This window comes from Ochotona princeps, chromosome 4, assembly GCF_030435755.1.
Source record: "Ochotona princeps isolate mOchPri1 chromosome 4, mOchPri1.hap1, whole genome shotgun sequence".
NCBI classification, from domain to species: Eukaryota; Metazoa; Chordata; class Mammalia; order Lagomorpha; family Ochotonidae; genus Ochotona; species Ochotona princeps.
In genome coordinates, this window is record NC_080835.1 from 9,879,183 (window position 1) to 9,899,576 (window position 20,394).

General features: G+C 55.7%; 3 protein-coding genes across 4 annotated transcripts in view; 1 reads left to right on the forward strand and 2 right to left on the reverse strand.

Moving 5' to 3' along the window:
• The first annotated feature begins 353 nt into the window (after positions 1–353).
• Positions 354–3,718, forward strand: PTGDR2 (prostaglandin D2 receptor 2). Its single transcript, XM_004585463.2, has 2 exons — positions 354–492; positions 2,256–3,718. Exon 2 carries the CDS (start codon positions 2,269–2,271, stop codon positions 3,448–3,450), a length of 1,182 nt encoding a protein of 393 aa, XP_004585520.2. The 5' UTR covers positions 354–492; positions 2,256–2,268; the 3' UTR covers positions 3,451–3,718.
• A 1,615-nt stretch (positions 3,719–5,333) lies between these two features.
• Positions 5,334–11,327, reverse strand: CCDC86 (coiled-coil domain containing 86). The gene is made up of 4 exons (XM_004585268.2): positions 10,500–11,327; positions 6,654–6,783; positions 5,816–5,890; positions 5,334–5,644 (listed from the first exon to the last, which is right to left on the reverse strand). Exons 1-4 carry the CDS (start codon positions 11,192–11,194, stop codon positions 5,525–5,527), a joined length of 1,020 nt encoding a protein of 339 aa, XP_004585325.2. The 5' UTR covers positions 11,195–11,327; the 3' UTR covers positions 5,334–5,524.
• A 414-nt stretch (positions 11,328–11,741) lies between these two features.
• Positions 11,742–20,394, reverse strand: part of LOC131480166 (membrane-spanning 4-domains subfamily A member 8-like) — a 147,005-nt gene continuing 138,352 nt past the window's right edge. For both annotated transcript variants that reach the window (XM_058662983.1, XM_058662984.1), the window contains exon 9: positions 11,742–11,753. The gene's annotated coding sequence lies outside the window, so the exon portion shown is untranslated. The remainder of the gene's footprint in view (positions 11,754–20,394) is intronic.

Below are 20,394 nucleotides of genomic sequence, written 5' to 3' on the forward strand. Positions count from 1 at the left end.
GGGAGGGAGGGACGGGAAGCAATAGGCAGCTTGGGGCCGTGGAAAAGCTGGATGGACTTCCTCCCTTGAGGATTACAGTGTTGGGGAGAGTATCCCAGGGACCGAGCGCGGCTGGGCACACATCCTCTTATTCATACACTTGTGTTACAGCCACTGTCCACAGCACACAGAGGCTCACCCTGGCATGCACACACCCACGAGCCCACGTGCACTGCTCTACAGTCTCCTCCATGCAAGGGGTAGGGGAAGCAGGGCACACCAGCGTGGATGGAGAGGAATGAGATTTGAGCACCAGTGTGACACGTGCCAGCTGTCCCCGCCCTCACCACCCCACCCCTGACACGCAAGCATACCCACAATCTGGGGCTGAAAGCAATTTCCTCCCTCAACCTCACTCCATGCCTCTGCTTGGCTGCTGCTGCTCTCTCTTCCACCTGCTACCAGGAGCTCACTGCTTGGGGATCCAGCATTCTGCACCCCCTCTGTGCTCAGGTAAGGAGATGGGGGCCAAAGGCAAGGGTTGCCCAGTACTCCCCTCTCTCCTCTTCAGACCCAACCTGGAAGGCACAGTTTTATCAGCAGAGAGGGCTCTTCCCAGTGACGATGGCAGAGGCCAGAGGGCACTGGATGCTCAGAAGAGGGGACTGCATTTTCCCAGGCACAATGGTGAACCGTTGTCTTTTTTCAATATGCACAAACTGTGGGAGTGGCAAGATTTCACCAGCTGGCTTAGGGTAACTTACCCAAGTTCACCCCACCAGGAAGTGAGGAGCTGGGATTCAATTCCAGGCCTTAGACTCCTGAAGTTTGTATTCTCTTCTCCCAGCCGCTGCAATCCTGGGGGGTCACAGGACTGCCTCCTCGTAGCCCAAGGGCCAGGTCTGGATGGCTCCCGGGGTGCTGCAGGACTGTACTCTCCGGGCAGTCCTGGAGGGGTCCGATAGGGAGCAGCTGGACAGAAGGGACTGCTACTGGGCACAGGGGCAGCAGTCCCAGCCCCATGGCTGCCGCTGAAAAACTCTGGGCATGTTGCTGTGCTTCTCAAAACCTCAGTTTTCCCTTCTGAAATATGGGGTCTCATGAGAGTTAATCAGGGGGGTATTTGCTCTGCAAACCCTAGAACTTGGGAGTTATAGCCTAACCGTTCCCCTCCTGCCCTGCCTGCAGGTCCTTGGCTCCAGGGACTTGTCTGCCAGGGAGATGCCAGCTTGGTCTCTCAGGCGGCTACCCCAAAAGGACAGTGGTTGCTGGAAGGGAATGGACTTTTTCACCGTGATTGAATTTTTTTCTCTTCCTCCTCCTCTTCCTCCCCATTATCTCTGAGCGAGGATAGAGCCCCAGCTGAGTGTTTCCTTTACATGGTTCTGTTGTTTGGGGGGACTCTGGGCCAGTGATGCACACATCTGAGCCCCGGTCTGCACCTCTGTAAAAGGGGTTGGAGGAGTGAGTGGTAGCACCTGTCTTCCAGACCCATGAACATGAGCATGCCTCTTGGGAGGAGTTGCTGCGATGTGGGGGTGTGCCATGGGTACCCAGCACCACCTAAGGGAGTCCTGATTTCCTTAGCTCTCACTGACCCTGGGGTGCTGGAGAAGGCTGTGAGCACACACGTCTGGGGTTGCACATACCTGCAGCTGCTGGACATCTCCCTGGTGAGCGAGCGTTGGCCAAGGGCATCGATGAAAGGGCAGGCAGGAGAGAGAGCTCTCGGCCCAGGAACTCCCAGAGCCCGCCCAGCTCCTTCCTCCTGCCCTGCTAGTGTCTTCTCCTTATCTCAGTTCCTCTCCCTACTAGCAGAGGAGGGGCTGGTTTCGCTTCTGGCAGTCAACACACCCAACTAGCCATCACCATGGATGCATCACAGGGCCTGGAAGGGTCTGTAGAGAGGCAGGATCTAGGGGTGCTGTGAGAAGGGGGTGCCCAGGCCAGCTGGACACTACTCCCCCACTGGGGTTGGGGTCAGGGGAAAGGAGGCCCCTCTGGCCGGCCTCAGCATCTCAGGTCGCTGAATGAAGCCGGGCTAGCACAGGCTTGCTCTGCACCTTCTGAATGTGTTAATATATTAACTCATTTAACTCTCCCCAAAAGCTGCCCTAGGTACCATGACAATTGACACCCAGGTCACCGGACAGGAAACGTGTCATGGGGTGGGGTGAAGGGTGATGGTTTAGTGCTTTGCCCAGCGTTGCAGAGGGAGAGGTGGGGGCAGCCCAAACATTGTTCTCACCCAGCCGTCGCCTTCCTCTCCCCAACAGGCCCCTTTGCGCCATGTTGCCCAACGCCACTTTGAGTCCGCTCTGCCCCATCCTGGAGCAGATGAGCCACCTGAAGAGCCACAGCAACTCCAGCATGCGCTACATAGACCACGTGTCTGTGCTGCTGCACGGGCTGGCAGGGGTGCTGGGCCTGATGGAGAACGGCCTCATCCTCTTCCTGGTGGGCTTCCGCATGCGCCAGACCGTGGTCACCACCTGGGTGCTACATCTGGCGATGTCCGACCTGTTGGCCGCCGCCTCCCTGCCCTTCTTCACCTACTTCCTGGCCGTGGGCCACTCGTGGGAGTTGGGCACCACCTTCTGCAAGCTGCACTCCTCCGTCTTCTTCCTCAACATGTTCGCCAGCGGCTTCCTGCTCAGCGCCATCAGCCTGGACCGCTGCCTGCAGGTGGTGCGGCCAGTGTGGGCGCAGAACCACCGCACGGTGGCCGCCGCACACAGACTCTGCCTGGTGCTGTGGGCCCTGGCAGTGCTCAACACTGTGCCCTATTTTGTTTTCCGCGACACCATCCCGAGGCGCGACGGGCGCATCATGTGCTACTACAATGTACTGCTCCTGAGCCCCGGGACGGATCGCGATGCTACGTGCAACAGGCGTCAGATGGCCCTGGCAGTCAGCAAGTTCTTGCTGGCCTTTCTGGTGCCGCTGGTCATCATCGCCTCCAGCCACGTGGCCGTGAGTATGCAACTGCGCCACCGCGGCCGCCGGCGGCCTGGCCGCTTCGTGCGCCTGGTGGCGGCCGTCGTGGTGGCCTTTGCGCTCTGCTGGGGACCCTACCACGTCTTCAGCCTGTTGGAGGCGCGGGCGCATACGGTGCCAGCGCTGCGGCCCCTCGCCTGGCGCGGGCTGCCCTTCGTCACCAGCCTGGCCTTTTTCAACAGCGTGGTCAACCCGTTGCTGTACGTGCTCACCTGCCCTGACGTGCTGCGCAAGCTGCGGCAGTCGCTGCGCACCGTGCTAGAGAGCGTGCTGCAGGACGACACCGACCTGGACTCGGACTCCCGCCGCCGCCGTCGCCGCGCCTCCTCCACCGCCATCTCGGCTTACTCCTCTTCCTCCTCCTCGCTGCGCAGCCGCCTACCGTCCCCGCTCTGCCCCACGTGCTTCCCTGGCTTGTGGAGGGGCGGCCGCGCAGCGACCTCGGAAAAGGACCAGGAACACTTCAGCAACTAGATGGGCTCTCTGAACTTGGCACTGAACTGGTCTGATTAGAACCCCTGGGGCATCGCCTTTGAAATGTAAGACCTCCAAGCAGCAGCCTGGAATCTGCATTTTGATGTCACTCAGCTGGTTGGAGACAACCTCATAGCAGCTGTTCCTAAAACTATGCCAGGAAGCCTTAGATTTTGTTTGGCTTGGCAGAGCAGGCTGCAGGCCTGAGGCCAAGTGAGTCCTCCTCTGCCCAGGAATGTCTGGGATGCACCGCAGGAACCATCGGGCCTGGCCTTGATGAGCACCCTGCGTCCCAGCTCACTTGCTACACACAAACAGCGGTGGACAAAGGGCTGCTGCCTCCTGCCTCGGATGTGGAAAGGCCTAGTGCTATAAATACCTTGGGCAACCATTTCCCTTGTGTGGTCACTCCACCAAGTGTGTCTGTCTCCCACCAGGGAGACGGTCTGTCAGACTCTCTCCCCTGATTAATAAAACCTAAGATTCTCAATCGCCTCTTGACCCAAGATTCACCTGTGTTAAGGTGCAGTGTGCCTCAGCATATGTATGGAGGAGAGGTGGGGATGGTCCCCCTTGTGTGCTGCTGGTCTGTGACTGAACACACTTATGAGCAACAAGTTGCAGTCATGAACTCCTCAGACGGGGCAGCAGAGTACCCAGGGCATATTTCCCTGGAGTTCAATGTTACCAGATGATGGGGGCTGCAGTTAACATGCAACCAGGGGTGCAAACTGAGTTTTCGACTGCACTGTTCATATAGCTTCCCGGCTTCAGCCAACACTTACAGACCTTTGGATGTTTTATTCTGGCGAGGGGGCTGCTCCACGCTCCGGTGTTCACGGGTGAGCCAGCGCAGGCGGAGCATGGTTAGGTGATCTGCCCAGTTCGGGCATTAATGAGGACAGGGTCTGCCCGCTAACCTGAAGGGTGTCAACCTACACAGCCACATGGCAGCTCACCTGACTGTGGCACCTGAGCCCCGGGCAGGCTTGGTATTCTGCAGGATGCCTCCTGGGTACTGGCAGTCCCATGCCCTTTGCAGCACAGGCTGGGTGGCTCTCCTTCCAATGAGGAAATGGGGAAGCAACGTGTGTCCCGTCATGCATGGCACTGTGCTTGCTTCCTCTACTGCCCGGGGCAGGCAGGAGTTCCTCAGATGTCTCTGGTACCGCAGGCATCCTGGCTCTCTTCCTACTCCTTGTATGGTCTCAGTGGTGAGACGTGGAGGGCAGAGGCCGCCATGGCCTTCGCTCTCCTGCCCAGGGACCAAGCTCGGGTGTGGAAGGACTGAGATGAGACATTCTTGAGGACTTCGGTCCGGTGCTCCCTCAGCGACTGTTTGCAGAGCAGGGCAGGAGCAGGCCAACAGCAGCTTCCCTGCAGCTTTTCACAGACCGCTCTCCCACCCAGCATCCCATGTGGTTCATGTTCTTCCTGTTTTCTCCACCAGAACCAACGCTCTGGCTGTACTGTACTGGTTTATTACAGTCTCCATCAGAATGAGGGTGGGCACTTTGCTATCTGCATTACCGATGCCTGGAATCAGGCCTGGGCACAACAGTCTAGTCACAGACTGGACCAGAGGTTAGATTTCCGGGGTGGGCTGGGGTGGGGCTGGCATGGGAAATCTGGCTTCTTGCAACCTCCCCCTTTTAATCTCTCAGGGTTGAAAAGTGGGGAGGAGCTGGGTCATTCTGACAGATCTGGGGTCAGCAGGGTGTGGAGGTGGTCACAGCAACTTTGGGAAAGCATGGAAATGGGGGTGGAGAGTCCTGACTGCTGGCCTCCACTCCTGGACTGGACCTGGGACTTCGGGGTAGTGCAGACACAGTGTACTGAGGAACCAGGACAGCTTCCTGCTCTTAAGCCGAAGTCACTTCCAGAAAGAGAAGGGAGCGGAGAGCCAACCCTCTTCCCTCCCACCCGTGGCCAGGGCCAGGTCTGCCCGGGTGGAGCCTCAGGGGCCCAGGAGTCCTGTCCGGGTGGTCCCTGGTTTGGGGCCCCAGAGCTGGACTGCCGGCTCCTGCAGTCTGTCACAGTGGCTTGGCTGGCTAGCTCGTTGGCTGTGCTGAGCTCAGACCTGGACTGCTGGCCGCTGTGGCGGCTGCTTCTGCAGCAGGGCCAGGGTATCCCGCTTCTCAATGGAGCGCAGTTGCTTCTTCTTCGCCCGCTTGATCTTAGCGGGGTTCCGGATCTGGGAATGGTGGAAGGGGAGGGTGTTAATGTGGTGGAATCTTTGGCTGGTTCCCCAGAAGGCAGGCTGTGGGGGTCGGAGAGCGGGACGTGCAGCGGGGCAAGGCACTCGGAGGCGGCACCTGCATGTGCTCCACATGCCGCAGAGCGCCAGGGGAGGTGGGACACTCACCACTTGGACGACCTCCGCCTTCCGCTCGTTCTCCAGGCGCCGCTTCAGGTTCTCAGCCCGGCGCTGCTTCTTCTCCTGTGACAGCGGGGGAAGGAGACTTGAATCTGGGGGGTCAAGGAGGCCCTGGCCCTCAGTGGAGGGAGAGCTGCAGGTTTCCCAAGGTCTCTGCACGGTCAGGGGCCTCTCTCAGCCTTGGTGATCCAAAGCGGTGAAGGCCCAGGGAGAGAAGTGAGAAATGACCTGGGCTCCCAGGGCAGGAACAGCTCCCTTGCACTTGAAAGGAAGTGATGCATAGGGACTCAGCCAGTCTCCTGTGTAGCATATAGCCGAGTCAGGACCAGAACCCAGGCCAATGGTTCCAGGGTGCCTCTGTGCAGCTCGGCCGCTCTGCCCCTTCTTGGGGCACTCAGGAACACTTACCTTCCCCCAGCCCTGCATTTTGGGTGCGTGGGCTTCACAGGAGACAGGGAGAGCCCCCCCACCTTCTCCTTTGGCAAGCAGGGCTAGCTGGAGCCCAGACACAAGAGCCATTCCCCGGCAGGGTGTTCCTCCAGGGAGCCATCCTGCATATGGCTTCTTTGGTGGCACGGTAGGGAGTCACTGACCTGGCGGTAGATGCTGGCTGTAAAGGCTGTGGAAGACAGGGCCTTCCCCCAGAGGGCTGGAGCTCCCCACTTGGAAACTTCCCGTAGGCACAGAGTGCCAGCTAGCCAGCTCCCTTCACCCTGGGGCCCTCGGGCTGCGGAAGGCCTCCATCCGAGGTCACCTCCTCCAGGCCCTGGTCACACAGACACCACCCCGGCCCAGGGTTCCAGTCTCCAGTCGTCCAATCCCTCACCTGCCGGCGCCTCTCCTTCTCCTCCTCCAAGTGTCGGGCGAAGTCCTTGGCCAGCTTCCTCTCCTGTCGCTCCTTCATCTTGCGCTGCCAGGAAGTGCGCAAGGGCTTGTCCTGAACCATCTGGGAGAACCTGGGTTGGCGAGAGCAGACATTTGTCGGGTCTATGGGGCACCCACCATGCACTCAGCCTCCAGGGGTGCCCACACCAGGCCAGGTCAGGCCCTGGTCACGTGCTTCCTCTCCGCCTTTGTGGAGGGCTCAGGACTTGAAGCCCGCTGTGCTGCTGGCCTGGGTGTGAATGTCTCTGTGGATGAGGCACTCACCCCTGTAGAAGTGGCCTGCTCCACTGCTGCACAAACAGCCCCCTGTAAGGGCTCCTGTGCTCTGCACCCGTCAGCGACAGGCTGTCAAGGCTGTCTGGATTTTCCTGAGGGAGAGAGCTTCCGAGTCACAGGAAAAATGAGACATGGTGTCTGAGTGTTCTCCCGTGCCAGCTCAAGCTTGCTTAGTCAGGGCCTAATCCCGTCCACGGGGAAGGGCCAGCATCCCCCTTCCTGCTGCAGGCCCGCAGGTCTGGCACACAGGGGAGCACTGATCCCAGGCAGGTCCCGTGTCAGCTTGGCTCCGTGTCCTACATCTCTGCTCCGACAACCCACTCCTGGCAGGCACCTGTCCCTTCAAGGGCCAAGGGTGGGGCTACACATGGCCTTGCCTGCCATACTGAACGCTGGCCTTCCCACACGGGTGCTGTCCTGCAGACAGCAGCACTGTGTGTGGTGTTGACAGAAATTGAGTCTTAATTTTATATGAACAATTAAGTTTAATCAGTCACAGGTGGCAGTGGCTGAGGCAGGAGGCAGTAAAGTTCCAAACTGTGAGCTCTGAGGACTGAAGGGAGGTGGCCTGGCTTGCGGTCCCTGGCCCACCATCTGCTAGCCATGTCTGCGTGTTCCCGTTTCACAGGGCGGTGGGAGGTCTAGTCAACACACACACAGAGGTAATAGGTGCTCCAAAGGCACTGGCATGGGCCAGAAGGCGGGGCTGCATCAGGTCCTCCTCCGCAGGTGCAGGCACCAGGAGACACCAGACCTCAGCTCAGCCCTGCTGCGCCCTTCTCCAACACCTGTGGCGGCTGCTGGAGCTGTCGGAACCCTCACAGCTGCTTCACTGCTCTCTCCGCTTTCCCCCTGCCCTGCTGAAGCCGGCACAGGGCAGCCCTTGGATCAGCACTGCTGTCTACCATCCCCACGGCTCCCAGAGGAAAGCCAGATGGCCCGCTGCCCTGCCCTCACTGTCCCTGCCTGTGACTGGAGCCCCAGGCTGCTGCGTCGTCCAGCACGCCTGGCCACTGTTTCCCCAGCTCTTGGCCTTGGTTCCCTCTCTTCATCGGGCCTCCACTCCACATCCTTCATCAGCGAGGCCACCTCAGCTCACTGGGGCTCTGTACCACCTTTTCCCCCGTACTCTGTTCTCTGTCTTGGTTTACATCCCTGCAAAACCCTTAATACTACTGACATGTTCTACGTGCATGAATGCATTTCAAAATCCTTTTGCACCAAAATAAACTTACCTTTTAATTTGATTTTCCATAAACTTTTAAAAAAAATTAAAATTTTTATTTGAAAGGTAGATTTTAGAGAGACAAGGAGAGACAGAAAGAGAGCTCTTTCAACACTGGTTCACTTCCCAAATCGCTGCAACAGCCAAAGCTGAGCTGATCCAAAGCCAAGAATCCAGGAGTCAGGAGCTTCTTCCAGGTCTCCCATGTGGGTGCAGGGCCCCAGGCTTTGGGCCAACCTATCCTGCTTCCCAGGCCACAAGCAGGGAGCTGGATGGGAAGTGGAGCAACCAGGACTCATATGGGATGCCAGCACAGCAAGTATTGCTCTGGTGTACTATGCCACTGTGCCAACCTCTCCAAGAACTTTTTAAAGCCTCTTGTAAATGTTCTCCACAGCCAGAATGCTGGCTCTAGGAAAGTAGGGAGTCTGCTTTGCAGCCATGGTTACCCCAAGATGTATGATACTAACTGGGTAAATGAAAGAACTAACTCTGGCTCCTCACTCGTCTTGCTTAACTGGAGCTGTGCTCGAGGGGAGGGAGGAACGGCCCAGGAGTGACCGCTCTATGGAGCCTTGCTATAGACTAGAAGATGGGCAGCTAGCCACAAGACTCCCACAGGCAGACGGGCGTTGGTGCAAGTGGGCTGCCCAGGGGCAAAAGACATACAGAACACAGCAGTGAAGCCCCCTGGGGAAACAGGACAGCGGACCTTTCCCAAGGGGTGGCACTAAACTGTGGCACAGCCATGCCAGGGGAACAGCCTTTCCAACAGGCTGTGTGTGTGTGCAGGAAGCACCGCAGGTTGGAGCAACAAGGCTGGAGGCTGGGGAGTGAGGAAGCCTCTGGTGAGGGAGAGATGCTGCTGCTGCAGACCCCCTGAGCCTGGGATGACTGTTCTGAGCAAGGAAGCCAGGGAGGGTCTGAAGTGGAGACAGGTTCAAGGCTGAGGCCTCCTACCTTGCTCCAGCAGCTGCCTGCTTCCTTCCCCCGACCTGGGCAACGGCCCTGCTCCTCCTCTTTGCTCAGCACCGCCCTCCCCCAGAGCCCACGTACCAGCACCCCAGGCTCTACACACTCAACCTCCTTATCGCCCTCTTCCCTCTAAAACCAATCGCCTCCTCTGCCTCTACATGGCCATCATCCCCCCGTTGGACCGAGTGGGGAGCAATGTCGCCCTCCACTTCTCCAAACTGCTGAGTCTCCGAGGCCAGCACTGGGGTGTGGAGAGCCAAGCTGCCATCTGCAACACACGCTGTGTATCAGACGGCATCGTTGAGTCCTGGCTGCTCCACTTTGACTGAGCTCCCTGCTAACAAGCCTGGGCCAGCCCTGGCCACTGTGGCTATCTGGAGAGTGAACCAGCAGATGAAAGATCTCTCGCTCACTCTGCCTTGCAAATCAAGAAAAATTAAGAAAAAAAAAAAAAAAAAACGCACTAAGTCTCAGTTTGCCTTCTGTTTAATGGTGACAGTCAAGGCAGGGAGACCACACTGCTTAGTTTTAAGGGTCCAACTAAACGTGAAAGGGCCCAGTACAAAGCAGGGCACACAGTCCACCCTCGGTCAAGGTCAGCTTCTTCCTTAAAGCACGCTCCTTTCTCCATGCCCTCCTCTGCCCGCTGTTCCCAGCTCCTTCCTGGCACCCCGACACTTCCTCCTCCAGAGCAGCCCCTTCATTTCATCATCCCAGCAAACATTCACCCAGTACTGACCACAAGGATCCCATGGCTGCCTAGGAAGGTCACGGGACCACGTCAGGGCAGGGGCAGAGGGTAGTTAAAGGCGTGCTGGCACCTCGGCCTTGGTGGGAGCTGGGTGCTTTGTCGGGACCTAGGCCCACGCCCATTTAGCTTTCCCTGAACCTGCCTCATAGGCTGCTGGGCAGATTCAAGGCAGTGTGTGTGGACGGCCCTTCTGCGAGCAGTCATCAGGGCTTAGCCCTGAACCCTATCGTCAGTGCTTCACCGTGCCTGTGGTCCTTGACGACAAGTCATCTACAGCAGCAGGCCAAGATCTCACTGCGTTCAAGGAACATCGCTGCTTTACCTGCTTCTGAATGAACACAGGACCGAGGCGCTGTGAGGTTCCAGGGTTCCTGGGGAAATGAGCGCCAGGGCCTGGGCTCAGCAGTCCTGCAGTCCCAGGCGCACACCACCACATTCTGGCTATTGGCTGACATCTCTCCCTGACCTGTCCACCTTCCTCACGTCATTCCAGGATTGAGAAAACAGAACCCCAAGCTCACAGGGTGCCTCACTCCCGCCCGGGCTGTTCCCCACGTCACCTCTTCTTGGAGCGGTCCTTCCACACCCGTCCAGATTTGGGCTTCCCCATCGGGATCACAGGGACCTCCTCCTCTTCCTTCTTTAGCTTCTTGAGCGCGGGGGTCTGGGCACAAGAGTCGTGTGGCTCCTTTGCCCGGGGGCGGCTTGCCACCGTCCGCCCAGCCGGGAGTGGCCTGCGCGGCTCGGAGGGGGACAGCGGTGGCCGTGAGGGCTCCGGACCTGGAGCCGGCTGACCCAGACGCGGCTCTGGGGACCCCGGGGCCGTCTCCTCTGTACTTTGAGCTAACACGTCCAGTTCTCCTTGGCCCCGGGACACCTCTGGTGTCTTCGCACATGGCTCTGGTTGTCGCTGGGGGGACTCGGGAGTTATCTCCGGCTGTCTTTGAGGAGATTCCACGTCTGGGTCTTGCAGACGCGGGGGTGACTGTGGGTCAGGGTCTGGCTGCCCCTGAGGGGATCCCAAGCCCGCCTTCTCCCGCAGACTGGGTGATTCCGTGTTCGTCTCCTGTTGATGCCCGGGAGACGCTGGGCCAAGCTGCCACACATCCTCGAGAGACCCAGGCGGCCTCGTGTCTTCTCCGTTCGTCTCTACCTCCACAAGGGCCCGTCTCACCTGCGAAACAGAGGTTCGCTTCTCGGTGGACTCAGGCTTTAGGCCCCCAAGTCGCCGGCTGCGCCTTAGTGGGGTGTCCATGGCCTAACTTGAAAGTTTTCAACTTGGGGACCACGTGCACTCCCCGCCACCGCCTCCGGATCTGCTGGCGCCTTCTTATGACGTCAGTCGCCTCCACGTCTGTGCCGGGCAGGCGGGGCTGTTGCCCGCTGAGGCCATATTTGTGAAGGGCGAAGAGGCGGAGTCGTTGGCCTGACGGGGGCCGGACTTAGTAGGCGCAAGTGCAGTTCTTCGGGCGGGAATCATGGTTGCTCTTACTGCAAACGCAGTTTTCTTTGGGAAAAGAACGTTCGGGAAGAGAAGGGCGCGGGTGGAGGTGGTGATGGGGAGAAGGCACATTTCTGGGCTTGCCCGAGTGAGTGAATGCGGACTTGGTGGCGCCTTCAGCCCCTGCCTGCCCTTAAACTGCTTCTGGGTATACTCATGGCCGCCCTGTTCCCACGTTTCAATGAGGCTTTGGTTCCCAGCACTTAGATGCCCCTTTGCGTGAGGGCCAGAAGGAGCTATGATTTACTCCCGACACCTCTTTTTCTTTGGAAGAATATTTCGGAAGTGTTTCAACCGCATCCCCGTTCTTTGCAGTGTTTTTTCCTGGAGCTTCCTGGGGCGGGCCTTCTGGGTTCCCAGGCTGGGGTTGGGAGAGGGCCTGGGAAATTGTCCAAGGGTGCTGAGCACAGGGTCTCAGCGCTGAGCCCAGCCTGACCTGCTGAGTCACTGCGTGCCACGCAGAGGGGCCGGCAGAGCTCCGGCAGTCCTGGCGGCTGACACAGGAGACCAACGTCCCTGGAGGATGGAAAAGTGGACTGAGAAGCCTTCACCCTTCCACCCCTCAGCTGGGCTCACAGCCTATGAGACGCCTCGGGATGGATCCAGCCCCATCCTCCCTTAGGCAAAGGCCTCTGCCCGTCCCTCCGCATGGCCAGACCCGCTGTGTGCTTGTGCAGTAGTTATAAGTGTGGCTAAGTGCCTTTGTCTCCCTGTCCCACAGGAGCAGTTCAGACACCTTGCCCCACTGCCAGCTCCCAATTCTCAGAAAAGTGGGCTCCATCCTGAATCGTCATGTCCTGGCCCTTGCCTGGAATTCTGTGTGATTCCTGCTTGCCTAGTTTCTAGCTTGAAGAGGCAACACTTGGGTCACAGCCAGCCTGGTGTACAAGGTGTCAGAGGCTTGTGAGAGAAGAGGTCTTCCTGAGGCCTTAGGTGTGTGGGATGAGTCAGGTGAACTCTGGCCTGCCTCCCACCTGAGGTGGATTTGCCATCCTCATCTTGCAGGGTGTGCTGGCGCCTCTAGTTCTCAGAGCAGTCTGACTCCCTGTGCTTCCTGCTGCAACATCCCAATTTCCTCGCCTCAGCAAGGACGTGAATGGCTTACCTGAAGAAACCCCCTCAGAGTTGCTCTCCAGTTGCCCACAAAGTAACCTGGTCTCTCAGATTCCTCCCTCTCTCACTTTTCTGCTCCCTTAAAGTACTTGCTGGGTCATTTTTTTTCTTTCCCTCCCTCCCTTCATTCCTTCTTTCCCTCCCTTCTTTTCTTCCTTCCTTGCCATCTTATAATGAGTTGTTTTACTTATTTGAAAGGTATAGTTAGAACAAGGGAGGGAGGGAGAGAGAGAGAGAGAGGATTTTCCATCTGTTGGCTCATTCTGATGACCACAACAAACAAGGCTGGGCCAGGCTGAAAAGAGGAGCTTCTGGGTCTTCGGTGTGGGTGGCAGGGGCCCCAGGACTTAAACCACCTTCTGGTGCTTTCTCAGCTGTGTTAGCTGGGAACTGCATCAGAAGTGGAGCAGCCTGGACTCGAACCAGCACCCACGTGGGATACTGGCTTCACAGACTTGATGTGCACAATGTGGGTATTATCTTCTGAACAGACTGTTTCAGGGTCAGCGTCTGGAGAAAGGCAGCCTTGAACTCTGTGACAAGCAAAATGGACTCCCTTTCTGCGCGGCTCTCTGAGGCGCAGGCTGTTGTGATTACTCCGTTTTACCGACAGCAGCACGTGGTTTCAGAGGCAGCACGCCTCGCTGCCTGGCCTTCCCTCAGGTGGACCTTGCTTGCTCATTCCCCTGGCGCTGGTCTGTGTCTTGGTTGGTGCTGGGTAGCATGTGCCTTGTGTGGTGCAGGATGTGCTGTGCTGGCAATGCCTAGCTTATTTCGTCATGAGATCTGCTGACTGAAGGAAGCCAAGTGACCACAGGTAGATAGAAGATATGTGTCGGAGGTCCTTCTCCAAGTCAGTCAACTTCCACCCGGCCAAGGGGGCTACCTCTGGAGGGTTGGAAAGTACCCAGATGTCACAGGTCCACAGCCCTGTGAGCCTATGCTTGGCTCCGAGATCAGAGATGGGGAGGACAGAGCCCTCTCAGGCAGAAGCAGCACTCACTGGTGTCTGCTAGGCGCCAGGCCTCTCCTCGGTGCTCAGTGAGTTCCCTGGAGCCTTGGTCTGGGAGGTTGAGAGAGCGTTGAGAAAGCCAAATCCAAGTCCTTGGCTTCCATTTCCATTGGGCCCAGGACTGGAAGGCAAGGGCTGGGCTGTGTAGGGCCTTCCTCTGTCTGGGAAGTCTCTGGCACCCGGGATTATGGAAGGAGAACAGGACTAGGTGAGACACAGCATTCCTGGGCCTTGACTGCCCTTCCCCAGGCCACTCTCTGTGCCACCCAGAGAATGATTGTCTTTGCCTGAGGTGTCACTCAGGCTGAACACTTCTGGCTCCTCCAGTATTCTTAGCATGAGCACTGATTTTCATTGTGTGTTCCCTCGTGGTGAGTTGCAGATCCTTCGAGTGGGAGGGGTGGAGAGATCTCAGCAGAGGAGCTTTGGGCAGGGTAGGAGTGGTCCTGTGAGGACTGCAGGCCTGAAATCTGTCAGCTGTGTTGGAGTACATTGCCCTGCTCCAGGGAAGCTGTCCGGACTGGGCTGGGCCCTTTCTGCAAAGCTGTGGGGGCACCTGCCATTGCTCAGATAGGGGAGCCACGCACAACTGTTGCCCCTCAATTCTGGCACCTGCAGGGTCTGTTGAAACAGGTAGGGGGCAGAACCCCTCCTGCTTAGCGGGGGAAGACAGAGCTTCCTCTCCTTCCTTGGTTAGGTGTTTGATTCCCTGGTATCTCATCCCATCTCACCCTGCCCCAATACACCCAATATCAACACATCCAAAGTCTGGCGGGAGGGGATTAAAGCCTGGACCCTTACCCAGAATTGGGTGGGGACTTGAATTTGCATTGGGAACCAGCTCCCAGATGCTGTTTATTCATTGGTCACTTGTCTTTTTGAGAGTTTGCTTTATGACAGGTACTAGGGTACAACAAGAGAAGGCCAATCTTGGTCACTGCCTTGAGGGAACTCCTTCCACTGTCTTGGGGGCCATGAGTAGCACACAGCTGAATTGAAAACTGCTTTGAGGAAGGTTGAGCAGCATGTCTTTTCCCTGCTTAAAATGATCCATTTGGAAAAAAAAATGTCTACTTGGAAGGCAGAGACAGATGTAGATCTTCCACTTGCTAGGTCATCCATTGCCCCCAGTAGCCAGGACTGGACCAAAACCAGGAGCTTGGGGCTCTATGTAGGTCTCCCATGAAGGTGGCAGGGACCCACCTACATGAGCCTTCTGCTGCCTCGGGGTGGTGGTGGTGGTGGTGGTGGTGGTGGTGGTGGTGGTGGTGGTGTGTATTAACAGAAAGCTAGAGTGACATGTGGATGTCCCAGGCAATATTGGGTGCCTGCCACCACTTTTTCTCATTTTTACATGTGAGGAAATAGCAGCTCAGAGTGGATCTGTGATTTGCTGAAAGTTATCAGATGTTTGGTGGCAGCACTTGAACTTGGATCTCCCTAACTTGATATTTTGGCTCCCAAACTCTGTGAGCTCCCTCAGCTTTGTGGGGTTGGGTTTAGAGTTATAGATGCCACACATGTGGCCGGCAGGTGACACCTGAGAGCTTCACCTTTGTGCACAGAGGAAGAATGGGAAAAACAGATGGGTAGATAAACCCACATGCTCACACACACAAGGACTTTCAGTTCTTTAGATCTGAATAATCATGGGCTTTCACAGTGAATCACTTCCCCTGCCTTCTCTGTTTCTACTTATCCCTGTCTATTCAGGTTTGATGTATCTGTAGCTTTTCCCTTCCACCGTGATACCTGCATCGGCAGTGGGTGCCCGCCTCCCATCGATATGGTGGCTTAATTTCCATGACAACCCCTCGATACTTCACAATGGTGACCAAGATGGAGTGAGTCCAGGAACCAATTATGAGGCTCCTTCCCTGAGGCACAGACCAACTTGGTCCTTTTTTTTTTTAAAATGGTGGGAATTCTGATTATATAGTAATGATGGTCAGGGTGGGGCCGGGGTTGAGAGGGAGTCTTGGATTTCTCTACCCACCCCAACTAGCCCCAAGTCCAACTTGGCAGCTGGTGCAGCGCCAGCTTTATGAGATGAGCCTTTCTCTAAATCAGCAGTCTCTTCTCATGGAAACCAGAACCCAGAATATCAAGTCCCTCCAATTCAGGGCAGAGTGCCTTCCTCTGGAGTCTGCTGGGTTAGTCAGCTCTCCCTTCAGGACCTCAGACACCATGGCTGGCTCTGCCAAAGGATTGTCGTAGAAATTCTGAGCGTGTCCCTTCAGACTGGGCTGAGCCAGGCTCCAATACCCTCTGGTGAATGCCAAGATGAAGTGAGCCATGCCAGACTGGGCCACAACATCCACCAGCGTATGTAAGACACTGGTGAGGGGTGAGCCCAGGAGGGGGGCTGCAGGGATCACTGCTCTTACTGGTGAGTGTGAGAGCTGGGACTGGGGGTAGGCCAAACTGGGCAGGACTACAAAACCCATTTGCCTGCATGTGAACTGTGTTAGTGGGAGAGACAGGCTGTGTTAAATAATTGCATCCACTGGTGCTTGCATGAGTCAGAGTAAGTGCAGGCTGGTTGGGCTCTGCCACACCATCAATTGGCAAGCACCAGGACTGGGGGCAAGTCCTGTCAGGCTAAACTGCAGTACCACCTGGAAGGTACAAGACCTGAGGCTGCAAGTGGACCTAGTAGGGAAACTGTGGACACCCATCTGAAGGGCTACAGCTCCCACTGGTGAGCATGAGATCCAGGGCTGGGAGTTGGACTGGATGGATAGGTGCTAGCACCTGCTGGCCTAAGTGTGGGCTGGATAGTGGGACTGGTTGGGCTGCAGAACAAATTTGAAAACTCTGCTGGCCGAACTTTGACAGCAAGTATCTGGCGAGTGGAGACTCTAAGATGAACTATGTTAGCCAATTAACTTTGGAAGGATTTACTCAAGCAATAAAATCAACAGCATCTCAGAACTATCGAAAAGACTTAATCAGTACCCTTGGAGCATGCTCCACATTGGGGAATCCTAGGATCACATCAAGTGACCATCCTCCCATCCCTGGATACTGATGCAGTTGGGCTGCTGGGAGTGGCCCTCTCTTCTTCTCCACACCTTTCCCCAGATATAGGAAGAAAAAAAAATGGAAGCAATTACTTCATCCACTTTCTGCTGTTCCTTGACCCTTTCTGACCTGATCAGTGGGTGCATGTGGCCATGCATCCTTCTCAGCCATGTAAACATCAAAAATAAAATTTCTTAAAAAAAGAGCATGCCCCCTAAAGGGCTATTCTTCCATTTGTGGATAGAAAAGCCTCACTAACGGCACACTGTGAGGATCTAAAACTGATGAGCAGTGTTGAAGAGAACATGTTCTATTGGAGTAGGCTAAAACACCAGCTGAGTGTACCGATTCCATGGGAGGCTGAGGTGATGAGAGACGGTGCAGGAAGTTGAGGGCTGTTGGCGGGCACTGTCTCATCACATTCCTGTAGCAGCCTATGAGGAAGTGAATTCTGCTCCCTTGTTTGCCAGAAACAGAGAGACTTGTGCCTATAAAAGCAGCTGTCCAAGGGTAGTGTTGGTTTAAATCTAGAACGTTGCTTGCAAAGTGTGTGCATTTCACTCACACCTCACTGCCTCTGTTTGGGCACTTGTCCAGCCTTCTGGCCATTGTTTGAGGATAAGGCAGACTTTCCATGTTATTACGCCAGCCTTCTGCTGGCTGACACTGTGGCGTAACGAAGCCACTGATTGTGATGCAGCCCTTGTGAGCGCCAGTGCAGCTAGCTGCTCCGCTTCTGAGACATCTCCCTGCTATGTGCCTGGACAGGCAACAGGAGTATGACTTGAGTGCTTCAGCCCCTGCACCCGCATGGGAGACCTGGCTGAAGCCTCTTGTTCCTGGCTGTCCATTTCCCCCTCTTTCTCTGTGACTCTGCCTTTCGGACAAATAAATAAAAAACACTAAGACTGAAAAGTGCCTTTCATGAAAGGCAGGGACTGATAACTCAAATGATTATTTTGCAGCTCTTTCATAAGTGTTTTCTCAGAATAAAACCTTACACAACGCTCAGATAATATCACCTTCTGCTTGAGTGGTTTGGCTTTGTTTTCGAGATGACTCTGGTTGTATCTAGAGAGTGTGTTTTTTTTGGAAATGAGACACAGGAGGTGTAGCAAGCTGTGTTTTTGCAAAGTTGGCTATAGTGGTGTCTCCCATCTGTGTGCTTTTCATCTCTTTTTCTATCTTTTTAAGAAATATTTATTTCTTTTACTTGAAATTCAGAGTTACAGGGCCCGGCACAGTGGCCTAGCGGCTAAAGTCCTCGCCTTGAAAGCCCCAGGATCCCATATGGGTGCCGGTTCTAATCCCGGCAGCTCCACTTCCCATCCAGCTCCCTGCTTGTGGCCTGGAAAAGCAGTCGAGGACGGCCCAATGCATTGGGACCCTGCACCCGCGTGGGAGACCCGGAAGAGGTTCCAGGTTCCCGGCTTCGGATCGGCGTGCACCGGCCTGTTGCGGCTCACTTGGGGAGTGAATCATTGGATGGAAGATCTTCCTCTCTGTCTCTCCTCCTCTGTGTATATCTGGCTGTAATAAAATGAGTAAATCTTAAAAAAAAAAAAAGAAGTTCAGAGTTACAGAGTGACAGAAGAAGAGACAAAGATCTTCCATTGAGTGGTTCATTCTCCAGCGCGGGGGCTGGTTCGAAGCTGGGAGCCAAGAGCTTCTTCAGGGTCTCCCACATGGGTCCAGGGGCTCAAGGACTTGGGCCATCCTCTGCTGCTTTCTCAGGCTGTTAGCAGGGAGCTAGATTGGAAATGGAGCAGCCGAGACCAGAACCAGTGAAGAACCTGCAGAACCTGCTGGTGCTGCAGGCGAAGGATTGCTTACAACACCACAACATTGGCCATCTGCTTTTCTTGCCATATGACTGGGTTCCCCCGTCTCTCAAGTGATAGGGTCTGTATCCCTGCACCCTAAACTTGGGTGAGTCTTGTGGTTGTCCTGGACAAAGAAGTATGGGTGAACTGTTGGTAAATTTTTTTTTAAGATTTATTTATTTGTATTGGAAAGGCAGATATACAGACAGGAGGAGAGACAGAGAGGAAGATCTTCCATCTGTTGATTCATTCCCAAGTGGCCTCAACAGCTGGAGCTGTGCCAATTCGAGGCCAGGAGCCTCTTCCAGGTCTCCCACGTGGCTACAGGGTTCTCACCTCTTAATCCTCTAGGGTCCTACGAAGGGAGGATGATGGTAATCTGTTTTAGGTGAAGATGCTCAGACCTAAGGCAGTGGCATCATCAGCTCCTTGGTGGCAGAACCAGGGCTGTGGGTCCAGGCTCTTTGCCAGAGGCAGCAGCTTAACGTGCCATGCCACAACACCAGCCAGAGCTATCAGTTTCAAAATCTGGAGAAGTGGGGCCCAGCACGGTGGCCTAGCGGCTAAAGTGCTCACTTTGAATGCGCCGGGATCCCATATGGGCTCCAGTTCTAATCCCGGCAGCTCCACTTCTCATCCAGCTCCCTGTTTGCGGCCTGGGAAAGCAGTCGAGGACGGCCCAAAGCCTTGGGATCCTGCACCTGCATGGGAGACCTGGAGGAAGCTCTGGGCTCCTGGCTCTGGATCAGCACAGCACCGGCCGTTGCGCTCACTTGGGGAGTGAATCATTGGACGGAAGATCTTCCTCTGTTTCTCCCTTCTCTGTATATCTGACTTTGCAATAACAATAAATAAATCTTAAAAAAAAAAAAGAAGTGTCAAAGTCCAGAGTTGGGGGACTTAAGGTAGCTCTTATTCAGGTCACTGTATCAAATCAAAATCTGGAGAAGTGGATGCTGGACTTGTTTCCTGGGACTGCCAAGTGAGTGATCAGAAATGAAGCTGCAAACAGCAGGAAGTTATGACACCAAAATCAAGGTGTCAGCAGGCACGTTGGTCTCTGCAGACTTAGGGAAGTCCTGTCTTGTGCTTTCTGCACAGCAAGCTGTCAACCCCGGGTGGTCCTTGGCTTATAGACGCGTCAAGTCCACCTCTGCCTGCAGCGCCAGGTGGCACTGTTCGAAGAACACCGGTCCATTGAGTGTGATCTCAACTTCTTTATGTCTCCAGACACCGTTTGCAAACGGGACTGTTCACCAGTACCAGAGGTACCTCACTGTATCTCTCTGGGAGGTACAATTAAATCCACAAAGGGGTGGGAGGGAGTTAACAGATCTGGGAGATTCTGGGGGCTAATTTGTGTGGCCTGCCCTGGGCAGTGCGGTAGAAAGTGTTCACATGTGTCTATTGCTAAGACAGCAACAGCCTCGTCTCAGCTTCTGTGGCCAGTGTGGTGACAAATACGTGGTGTGTTATGTGCTGGGAAGCTGTTATGATCTCACTGTTGCTTGCCACAGGAAGGAAAGCCTCGCCAAGGGGGCGAAAGTTCCACTCCACATATTCTTCCCCAGTTTGCCAACTTTAGGCAAGCTCTAAGAGTGTTTTCAACTACTCAGAAACTCACAGCACATTTCACAGTCTGAGAAGAAACACCAGGCTGAGCCCAGAGCAGATGGCCATATGGGCAGTCATGCCCTCACCGTGAGCAAGGGGCCTCATGGAACTGCCCAAGGACACCCAGCTTTGCTCCCAACTAAGGTGAGGGCACTGAGCTGGGGGCAGGCACAGCATTCTTCCAGCCCTGGCAGTGACTTTAATGAGGGCCAGTGCCCCGCAGTCTGACTGAAAGATCTGAGGAATAGCAAAGGCCTTCCTGCAAGTTTCCCATAAGGAATGACCCTTGACCTCACCTGTCACTAAGCAAGTGCCCCAATGTCCCTCCAGGGGCATTGTCCTCTCTGCCCAGTGCTCCAGGTGCACTG

Excerpts from the sequence above, each read along its gene's own strand:
- CCDC86 (XM_004585268.2), bottom strand. The coding sequence starts at position 11,194 with ATGGACACCCCACTAAGGCGCAGCCGGCGACTTGGGGGCCTAAAGCCT. Across the intron at positions 6,784-10,499 it reads AAGGACCGCTCCAAGAAGAG|GTTCTCCCAGATGGTTCAGG; the intron begins GTGACGTGGGGA and ends TCGCCAACCCAG. Across the intron at positions 5,891-6,653 it reads AGAAGGAGAGGCGCCGGCAG|GAGAAGAAGCAGCGCCGGGC; the intron begins GTGAGGGATTGG and ends CCGCTGTCACAG.
- PTGDR2 (XM_004585463.2), top strand. The coding sequence starts at position 2,269 with ATGTTGCCCAACGCCACTTTGAGTCCGCTCTGCCCCATCCTGGAGCAG.